The sequence below is a fragment of the Ovis aries genome, chromosome 3, assembly GCF_016772045.2.
Source record: "Ovis aries strain OAR_USU_Benz2616 breed Rambouillet chromosome 3, ARS-UI_Ramb_v3.0, whole genome shotgun sequence".
Taxonomy (NCBI): domain Eukaryota; kingdom Metazoa; phylum Chordata; class Mammalia; order Artiodactyla; family Bovidae; genus Ovis; species Ovis aries.
Window position 1 is genome coordinate 99,253,162 of NC_056056.1, and position 11,319 is coordinate 99,264,480.

The 11,319-nt window shown below is 45.4% G+C and overlaps 1 protein-coding gene across 4 annotated transcripts in view; it reads right to left on the bottom strand.

Annotated features, from left to right (window-relative positions):
* SLC9A4 (solute carrier family 9 member A4) overlaps positions 1-11,319 on the bottom strand; it is a 59,338-nt gene extending 48,019 nt beyond the window's left edge. For all 4 annotated transcript variants that reach the window (XR_009600179.1, XR_009600178.1, XR_009600177.1 and 1 more), the window contains exons 1-2: positions 10,503-11,319; positions 4,389-4,852 (exon numbers count right to left, since the gene is read on the bottom strand). Coding sequence is in view for 1 of the 4 variants with exons in the window: in XM_027967038.3 (XP_027822839.1) it covers positions 4,389-4,852; positions 10,503-10,758 (720 nt within the window). In the remaining 3 variants the exon portion in view is untranslated. The remainder of the gene's footprint in view (positions 1-4,388; positions 4,853-10,502) is intronic.

Sequence of the window (11,319 nt, forward strand, 5' to 3'; positions counted from 1 at the left end):
AGATTTAAGAAGAGCAAGTAGAATAATGGCCTCATGATGGGTTGCCAAGAGGCCTTACATGGCATTACAGTCAGCAAGGGACCCCAAGGGACTTGGATATGAGCACAGTGAGATGACGTCTGGAGGCATCATAGCTCAGAAAGGCTGCCGTAGGAGGGGGGACTGGTTCCCAGCTGGCATCCCTTATTCTACTGTAACAAAACCCAAAGTAAGAAAGCATTTAAAGGAAGAAAGGGTGAGGGAAAGGGGATCTCCAAGATGAGTCTGGCTCAGTTCTTTCCCAGATGTAGCAACATTTTATATCCAGATGGGTCAGTTTCTTGACACTTAAAGGTCATGAACCAGGAGTTCTCAAACATTAGCCGTTGTCTGAGATGCTGGTTAAGAATACAGATTCCCAGACTCCATTCCCAGAGAGTGTGGATCAGTGGGTCTGGGATGGGGTTTGGATGTCTGAGTGCCCATCAGACCCACCTGGGGGATTCTGAGGCACAGAGCTTGAGGGCCACGTGCTGAGAAATGAGGTCTCTGAATGGGCTGGCAGGCTGGAGTCCAGGGTCCTGTGGCGACTCACTGATGTCTTGGCTTTCTGAGATGCTCACCCAGCAGAAAAGCTTGTGCCCATCTGATGAGCCTAGAGTCATGCTCAACACTTAGAGATTCTCATTATGAATAAAGGAAGTGATTTCTAATTTCAGGCGTGGGTCTCTTCCACTTGGTGAATCCACCCCCATATCTTGGATTATTTTCAAAGCCTTCCCCTGCCCCCGGTACTATCTATTTTGACATCAAATTCTCACAATAGAATATTGTGCCAGGATGAACAAGATCCTACTGTAGAGCACAGGGAACTATATTCAATATCCTGGGATAAATCACAATGGAAAAGAATTTACAAAGGAAGGTATGTATGTATATAACTGAGTCTCTTTGTTGTACAGAGAAAGTTAACACAACATTGTAAATCAGCTTCAATAAAACTAATACACGAAAATTCTAAAAAGAGAAAATAAAATTATGACTAACAATACTAAAAAACTGTGTGCTAGGTGACTTACATAATTAATTGTAAAAGGGGAAAAATTTTTTAAAGTTTATATGATTTTTGCTTATGTACAGTGTCAGAAAGCAAAATATGAAAAGAATATGAAGTAGGTTTGGCTACATACAAATTTAAAACTTTTACAGGATACCAAGATTTTAAGAAATTAAGGAACAGAATGGGAGAAAATATTTGTTTTTTATGTAGCATCCAAAAGTTTAAAATTTAGAAAGTTTTAAAAGTTCTTTTTTAAAGTTTTCTTTAAAAAAGAAAAAAAAAAACCCCAGCAAATGGTCTCAAAGAAAAGTGGACAAAAATCAATGCTTGCATACAATAATTGGGACACACTTATTAAATATGATTCATAGTTTATATGAAATCCAAGTTTAACTGATGTCCTATATACTTATTTAAGTCTGACAACCTTGATAGGACATGAACTTCCAATTTGCAGGATAAGAAACACTAATGATCTACAATTGTTGAAAAGATGCTTAATCATCATGCAAATTACAACAAACACTTGTCATCCATTTTTTCTCATTAGATGGGAAAACATTAAGAAAACAAGGCCCTTTGTTGACAGCAACAGAAGGAAATATGCACTTATTAATAACACATTTTCTATGGAAATATAAGCCCATAAAGATTTCCAGGAAATCTTGGTAGCCGTGTACATAAAAACTTAAATTAAAGTTTAATAGTTTATTTGGTAAAAAGAGGTGGGGTCCTGAGTGACCCTACGGCAAGCTCCCTGCAGCTTGACACCAGGGTAACATCCTCCAGCCAATAAGCTCCTTATTCAGGGACCAGTACTTGCACATCCATGTGAACTGGGGGCCAGTTCCCTGCCAGCTTGTGGGATTACTCAAAAGAATTTGATAAAGCATAGATACATGTATAACTGAATCACTTGGCTGTACACCTGAAACTAATACAACATTGCTAATCAATTATGGTCCAATATAAAAATTTCTGAAAAAGAGCAAAGAACCTTGTCTCATTCTCATTATTGCCACCCAAGTAAGCTAGTACAATGCCTAGAATAAAATAGGTACCAAATAAATGTTTGTTTAAAAAAAAGTCAAGCACATCTTTCCCGAGGAACCAGGAGGTACCCCATCCTTCTAACAGTGTCTTCTGCAGACACTGAGAGCTCACTCTGTTTCCGAGTGCAGCTCCCAGGTGACCCTGTGGGACGTGTTATGCCCTCCTCCGCTGAACTGTGAGTATATGTGACTAATACACTGTCATTAGTCTCATTGGTTAACTGCTGGAGTCACTCCTTAACCCTCGGGTGGGAATCCCTCCTTTATCAGCTGAATGAAGAAGAGGTGATTAGAACAGCATCTCTCAACTTTTTAAGTGCGCCTACTTTTAAACACTTTTAATTTTTTCAGATTTTTTTCAGCATGGACCATTTTAAAGGTCTATCAAATTTGTTACAATATTGCTTCTGTTTCATGGTGTTTTTTTATTTGCCGTGACACATGCAAGATCTTAGCTCCCCAACCAGCGGTCGCACCTGTACCCCCTGCACAGGAAGGTGGGAGCCCCCAAGTACAACTACTTTTTAACCCAGAAACTTAACTTTCAAGAAACTATGCTATATAAAGGCACACAAGTACAAAAGAGAGAAGCATGTAGAAACAAGAATACTTATTGCAGTATTGTTTTTGAAAGTGAAAAATTGGCAACCACATGAATATCCATCCATGGAGAAATGGTTAAATAAATCATTGCAAACGTCATCTATGAAATACTCTGCAACAGTGGAAAAGCTCTAGAAAGAAGTCTAAGATTTGTTACATCTAAGCATACATCTGATGTAATCCCACCTAGTTTATGTAGAATGATGCAAGGAGATCCAACCAGTCAATCCTAAAGGAAATCAACCCTGAATATTCACTGCAAGGACTGATGCTGAAGCTTAAGCTCCAATACTTTGGCCACCTGATGTGAAGAAGTGACTCATTGGAAAAGACCCTGATGCTGGGAAAGATTGAGGGCAGGAGAAGAAGTGGATGGCAGAGGATGAGATGGTTGGATGGCATCACCGACTCAATGAACATGAATCTACGAAAATTCCAGGAGATAGTGAAGGACAAGGATGCCTGGAGTTCTCCAATACAACTTAGCAACTGAACAACAACAACGCTTACCTATGCATATGCCTGTGTTCAAGATAAAGACCAGAAGGGATATGGAAACTGGATCCAGGGGGGTGAGGAGAGGGCCAGGTGGAGGCTTTCGTTTACTCGGTATAATTTCGTACTGTTGGAGTCTTTTACACTGAAAGTGCATTCTAGTATTTGTTATGTGATGTGATATGAATGTAAAAATGAGAAAAGTGCATCAAAGTTTATAGAAAATCATGGAGACTAACCCTGGTGAAAGTTTACAGTGACATAAGGAAACAGCAGTGCAACAGCCAGTCTAGAATATTCCAGCACCTCTAGCCAAAGACACCTCTGGGGTGGATGCTCTGTGCTGATCTGGCCTGTAAAGCCGTCTCAGCTTCTCTCCCAGAGGACTCCTAAGCAAAGGTGCCCCCTCATATTCTCTATGGGAGTCACACAACTGAGTCACACAGACAAGCCAATGCATTCATGCAATTCCGCCATCATCTCTCTCCCTACCCCTATCTTTTATTCTAACTTCATCATCTAAATCAGGACTTAAGAAAGAAATCTAAAAGGTGAGGTCTGATGCTGAGAGAACATTAAATCCAAAGTATTGCTTCTCCCAGGCTTCCCAGGTGTCAGTGGTAAAGAATCCGCCTGCCAGGGCAGGATACAGAAGAGACACAGGTTCAACCACTGGGTTGGGAAGATCCCCTGGAGAAGGGAATGACAACCCACTCCAGTATTCCTGCCTGGAGAATCCCATGGACAGAGGAGCCTGCCAACTATAGTCCATGGGGTTGTAAAAGTGCTGGACACGACTTAGAAACTAAACAACAATAATGTTGCTCGTCCCAGTGTGAAAACCCAGAAGAGCCTTTGCAAGGGTTTCTGCAAAGTGAAAACCAAAGTCACTAGACATATGCATCCTCTCCCCTGTTTCTCTCTTTAAAGAAGACAGTGGGGATTTCCCTGGCAGTCCAGTGGTTAGGACTTTGCCTTCCAATGCAGGGGGTTGCAGGTTCAATCCCTGGTGGAGGTGCTAATACCCCACATCCTTCTTGGCCAAAAAAACACAGAACTTAAAACAGAAGCTAGTGAAGGCGAGCAGTGTAGCAAGCCAGGGTAGGCACCCTGCAGATCCCAGCGGCAGATGTGGCCAGGCCGCCCGGGGCCCACCCCCGACCCCCGCCCTGCTCCCTGGGGATGTGTGTGCGTCTCACCACGCTGATGCCGTCATTGAGCAGGGCTTCCCCAAAGATCATCATGTGTAGCTGCTCGTTCACACGCGCCTCCTCGAACACGGCCAGGACGGCCACCGGGTCCACGGCCGACATGAGGCTCCCGAACAGCAGGTTCTGAAGCAGGTTGACGTCGCCCAGTCCAAAGGCCGGAACCTGGCAGACCAGGTAGAGCGAGAGGCCGATGCCGAAGGCGTTGAGCAGGGCGCCCAGGCCCGCCCACCACAGGATGGAGCCGAGGTTCTCGAAGAAGGGCCGCGTGGGCATGAAGTAGCCGCTCTCCAGGACGATGGGCGGGAGCAGGTACAAGAAATAGATGCTCGAGTCCATCACTGGCGGGGACTTGTGGTCCGTTCCGAAGATGACCGCGCCTACCAGCGCCCCCACGAGGATGAGCAGGCAACTCTCGGGCATGAGGCGGGGTAGCCTGCGGTTGAGGTGGAAGCCTGCGGAGCAGAGAACCACGGTGAGAGGTGGGCAGGTAACCCGGCTCTGGCCGCTGGGACACCAGGGGAGGTGGGTGCCAGGGGCCTTTCAGAGCCACGCGGATGGGTACCCAGGCAAGCCGGCTCGCATCTCCCAGCCTCAGCATCCTTGTCAAGGCTGGAACTTGACAAGATCAATGCTTCCCACAGCCTGCGCAGGTTCTAGGATCTTCTCAGTCCTTCCGTGCCCTCCTGCCTCCTGCTGCTTTCTGCCTCCTCCATCCTGAGGGCTATGAGAGGGAGAACTCGGCTCTCATGCAAAACTCGCCTTTGAAGCTCAAGCAAGAGTCTTGAGGGATCCACGGGATAAACTAGCGAATTTAATAAAAAAAAATAAGCAACTTCCCAGGTATAGAGAATGAACTAGTAGTTACCAGTGGGGAGGGGGACGGGGCCAGGGTAAGATATAGGTAGGGGAGTCAGAGGTGCAAATTATTAGGTGAAGCATAAGCTACAAGGATGTATTGTACAGCATAGAGAATACAGTCAATATTTTATGATAACTACAGATAGAGCATATCTTCCCAGGTGGTTCTAGTGGTAAAGAACCCGCCTGCCAATGCAGGAGACATGAAAGGCACAGGTTCTGATCCCTGGGTTGGGAAGATCTCCTGGAGAAGGAAATGGCAACCCATTCCAGTATTCTTCTTTGGAGAATTCCATGGACAGAGGAACCCGGCTGGCTACAGTCCATAGGGTTGAACAGAGTCGGACACAACGGAAGACTTAGCACCCATGCATAAATGGAGTATAACCTTTAAAAATTATGAATCACTATGTCTTATACCTGTAACTTATATATACATCTGCACTTCAACTAAAAATAAAATAAAACAAGCATTTTTAATTTTAAAAAAAAGTCTATCATGGGGATTCAATACCAGCTCCTTCCAATGTACACCTTCTCGACCAAACCAATAAATAAAGATGAAAAGTCTTTGTTTCCCTGATTTAACCAATGACATTGCCACCCAGCCAGCCGCTTAAGAGGAAGTCAAGTGGCATTCTTATGGGGACTCCATCACCTCTGCTCCTCACGCATCAGCAACCTATTTCATCGCTTACACCTTCCACTCGCTGCCCTTGACACGTATCTACTCTTCTCCACGCCCGTGGCTTTCACTGAGGGCAGGGCCTCCCCACTTCTCATCCACTCACTGCAGTGTCTTCCTGACCTCCTACTTCACCCCCCAACTCCCAGCCCATTCCTCATCCTGCTGCCAGATGCTCTATACCATGTATATCTGGGCGTCGAATCCCCACTCAAGGGATACAGTCCACGGGGGTTGTAAAAAGTCAGACACGACTGAGCAACTAAACAACAACAAGGACTTACATAATCGAGTAACAGAAGGGAAGGCATTTTAGAAGGGGAGAACTCGGAGAGAAATAGCGGAGAGTCAGGAATAGCCCAGCTACATAGTTTCAAAAATACCTTCATTCATCGAGTAGATTCACCTTGTTACTGAGTCCAAACTTGCTCTTTGGAGGGTCTGGATGCCAGTTTCTTTTATAAAACTCAGAGACAGAGGAGGTGAGGAATTAAAGTAAAAAGCCCTATAATCTTGCAAATATCTCCTGGGATGGCTAGCACTGGGAGGGCATGTGTTAATTTCCTCCATCCCATAGCAATCCACAGGTGGACCCAATCAGGGTGTTTCCCTGAACAAAGGCACTTTGGTTTAACCTTCAGGCAGAGGGGCTGGGTTCACCAAGGCAGGCCATTATGTACAGACAGTATCCTCTTAGTAAACAGAAGCAACGAGAAGGAAAGGTTGAAGTAAAAGAAACAGATCCGACCTGTAGTCAGATTTTGTTCTTCCCTGCAGCAATCTGACTGGAGCACATTTTAACTGGGAAGGTTATTAGGGGAAGAGTTGCAAGATAATTTCGAGCTAAACAATGGAGGGCGTGAAATTCAAGGCTAAAGAGGTGGTATTAGTCCCTCCGTCCTGTCTGAATCTATGCAGCACTATGGACTATAGTATGTAGCCCACCAAGCTCTGCTGTCCATGGAATGTTCCAGGCAAGAATACTGGAGTGAGTTGCCATTTCCTTTCTCCCTCCCATAGGCCTTGGGGGCCATGGAAGGTCTTCTGAGGAATTTTCAGATTCAGAGCTTGTGGGCTTCCCTGACCGCAGCTGTGAATTTCTCCGTCTACCGTTAGCAGGCAGCTTAATACAATGGACTTTAATTAGTATCCAGAGACACAGCAAACCACACACCGGCCCGCTGGCTTCAAGACCAGTTTAAGCTCTCCTTCTAGAGTGATGCTTTCTCTTTTTCTTCCTTTTTCCTTATTTACTTATTTTTGGCTGTGCAGCATTGCCAAGGGCATTGCATGAGGGCTTTCTTCAGTTAAGGTAAGTGGAAGCTACACTCAAGCTTTGGGGGCCCAGGCTTCTCACTGCGGTGGCCTTTTCTGTTGCAGGACACAGGCTGTAGCGCATAGGCTTCAGCAGTTGTGGTACAGAGGCTTAGCTGCCCCGCAGCATGTGGGATCTTCCTGGACCAGGGATCGAACCCGTGTCCCCTGCATTGGCAGGCAGATTCTTAAGCACTGGACCACGAGGGAAGCGCTCCCCATTTCTTACTAACAGCTCCCTTCTTCTCCTTCTCCCCTCTCTTGCTCCTCTTCCTTCTTCAATGAGTGCTTATTTTAATCACACTTCACTTTTAAAATACGTAAGGTAGGCAGAAGAGCCCCTGGTGTGATTTTTTTCAGGCACTGTGTCTCCCCCGGGGTGGTGCTGCTTCCAGGAATTGAGTTTCCTGAAATGAGCCCACATCACCTGCCTGAAACTAAGGTGCGTCTACTCACTGATAGCAGGAAGAGGGATCAGCCTGTAGCAGGGCCCTTTCAGGGAAATACTTTGTGAATTTCACCTTCCACAACTCTTCTCCCTTTCCATAATGGACAAAACAGTCACTCACTGTTAGACTTTACAGTTTCAGGGCCTGAAACTTAAATGGTCACAGATAACTAAGTGCTGCCTGAAAGGGCCAGAGATGGCCCTTGTTGGAACACCTATGAGGCACGACTAGATTCACCCATCTTCTCCTCTGAGGCTGGGGACCGAAATGACTCACACACATGGCCTGGGCGCTCAATACACGTGTTTTGGTAGAAGACTGAATAAAAGAATGAATGAAAATACTAGCGATTATTAATCAGATTTTGATTCAAGCTTTATAATATAGAATCTAAAAAATCTTTATGGACTCCTTAAGTATTAAAGTTTTATGTCATTGTTATGATGACGATTATTTTGCTATCATATATAAAGTTATCCAGTCAATCCTAAAGGATATCAATCCTGAATATTCATGGGACGGACTGGTGCTGAAGCTGAAGCTCCAATACTTTGGTTACCTGGTTCGAAGAGCCGACTCATTGGGAAAGACCTGATGCTTGGAAAAACTGCGGGCAAGAGAAGGGGGCGACAGAGGATGAGATGGTTGGATGGCATCACTGACTCAAATGGACATGAGTTTGAGCAAGCTCCAGGAGGTAGTGAAGGACGGGAAAGCCTGGTGTGTTGCAGTCCATGGGGCTGTGAAGAAACGGGCACGACTTTGCGACTGAACAGCAACAACAATGAAGCTACAAGCCCAGTGTTTGGATCACACTATACATTCACTAAATTTGACCTTCATTTCAAGTCGCTCAATTGTGTCCGACTCTGCAACCCCATGGACTATACAGTCCACGGAATTCTCCAGGCCTTTCCCTTCTCCAGGGGATCTTCCCAAACCAGGAATCGAACCGGCGTCTCCTGCATTGCAGGCAAATTCTTTACCAACTGAGCTATCAGGGAAGCCCTCTTTTCATGTACAATACAAAAATAATCTGAATTCTTAAAGGCCAGCAAATGTGACATTGTTTTTCAATAGGCATGCGCCAACTGATAACTTACTTTAGTTTTCTTTTTCTATAGCATGTTGAGTTGCATCCACATGAAAATCAAGAACATTTAGGCAGCAGTTCAGTGAACAACAGCATCCTCACAGGACTCTCAACTTGCAGACATAGTCTGGGCTCGTGCAACACCTCTATAGGACTATCCGTGTTCTCTGCTGGCATAAATCATACACTGTGTGCATTGGGATGTTTAGTGGTGTAGAATGGAAGCTTCTTTTCCATTAGAAAATCCTTATTTGCACCAAGAAGAGATCTCAGGAATAATTTCACAGATGAACAAATTGAGATTAAAAAAGACAGCGTGACTAGCTAGTCAGTGGCAGATTTAGTTTCCTGGTTCCGGACCAACTTCACACATTCCTGTGGAAAGGAAGGGAATGGGTGGGACCAGAATCACTGGCATTTTGACAAAGGACACCTCAAGGTCACAGAAGATCACTTGGACTGTTCTTAGCATCCGTGTGGTTGCAGGAAAGGTGATAGACCCCTAGCTCTGAAGTGAGAATATCACCCCCCTGGGAAACTCCATGATTACTGAGCACTTCTGAGAAATAATGTGAGACCCTCTGTGTCACTGGGTCATGTGACCGCACAAGAGTTCTTCAAACTGACAATTTACCTGAATACCTGCAGGAGCATACCTTAGGAGCTCAAAATGAATGGCAGTTATGAAGGGCGCCTAATGAATATGCTGGTGCCCCCAACATCCACGAGGAGCGAGTTCAGTGAAATGGCCAGCATCCCGAGTTAACTGTCTGATTTCTTGGCTTAACCCACACTTCACAGCCATTCCAGACAAAACATATAAATAACCACCCACATGCTTCACTGTGCCTCCTTCAGTGAGGCTATCTACTCAAATAACAAAGTTTATCACTAAGGCAAAGGAGATGCTACGCTTGACCATTGAGATGAATGTATCCGCTTTCCACTCTGGAATACCTGTTTTTAAGGAGACAAGGGGTGAAGTTGGGGATTAAATGGTCTCAGAGTGGAATCCATCACTTGGGCTGGAGGCACTGAGAACCCTGGCTAGAATTTCACCCATGAGCTTGAATCTACTTTATGTCGCAAAAGAAACCACAAGTGTGCCCTTGGCTCCTCTTGGCTCAGGTGTAAACCAAGATTCTACTGACAGATACCATCTCTAATTCCACCTCCCTCGTCACTGAGGGCTATGAGTTGCCACTGGTTGTCTTGTTTCTTGCTTTCTGTCAATTTTCAAGGAGCACATACCACTTTTAAAAATGAACAAAGAGAGTCATTGATGAAGCCCATGGTTCCATGGCCAAGAATGAAGAAAGCGCATTTTACAGAAGAATCATTATGTGGGTCCTAAGATTTCCAGTGGGCATCACCCCAAGGTCAGCATACTTTACTCCGCATTTCTTAACGCACAGAACTTGAGATTTTTACATACCAAGTAATGTCACATGACTATCACCCTGAAAGGAGATGAAATAGAAACAACCCAGAGCCCAGAAATAGGTCCTTAAATTTCATAGCACAACCTGAAGAAATAAATGGCCAAAAATCAGTTATGCCTTTCCCTTGAGTCAAGAGAATAGAATTTTCATGTAATAGCAGCAATAGTTAAAATCCACTTGACCCACCACCTACAAGGCGTATTCATACACATTATCTCGCATAGAAAACAACTGGTTAGGTAAGACACTCGGGGCCCTTACCTATTTTTGCAAGTGATGCTAGGAGTATCCAGAGGGTGACCTCGTAGGGAATTTGCACGTAGTCATAATCCAGTGTGAAGACAGATATTGCCTCGGCTGGCTGGGAGCTGGCAGCAGCGAACCGGACATTAAGCTCACGCTGGGCAGAGGAATCTGTGGATCTGTTCAACTCAGAAGATGCTCCGCAACACTGGAGGGTCGCTAGCAACAGGCACCAGTCCCAAGGACAGAAAGGCACAAGCCCCCGAACGCCCATGCTGTGAGCTTCTCTCCGGGCATGTGCCCTGATGCACCACTCTTGTGAAGAGAGGAGGAATTTCAGAGCGCACCAGGCTCCACCTGACTCACAGGTGATGTACACACAGCCCGTGGGTCAGTCCGGGAAGAGTCCAAGCGTGTCACTGAGTTCCAAGTATAGATGTTTTCAAGTCCCCTTTAGAGCATTTGTGTTCAGGCAACACAGCTTCTGACTCAAATGCATCCTGTCACTCAACAGACTCGAGAAAGCCCAGGGAACTAACTACCTGTGTGACTTCCATCCGATCGTGATTTGAAGAGCAATTTATGAAGCAGAAATACCTGTTCCTTTAAAGCTGTTTCCTCACGTCACTGCACACTGGTTTCATTTTGTGAGCGAAAATTAAAAAGAACACCATGGTTCTCATTCCAGGTGTCGCTAGGGCCCTCCTAACCAGGAAGAGGGTCCTTCCCTCTCTCCCAGAAACCTGGGTTGCACCTGCTCCTTCTCTCCTCCCCCTGCTAGCTCCCTTGGTTTGAATGGCCAAGGCTGCAGGTAGCTCTTGAACCACACTTAATT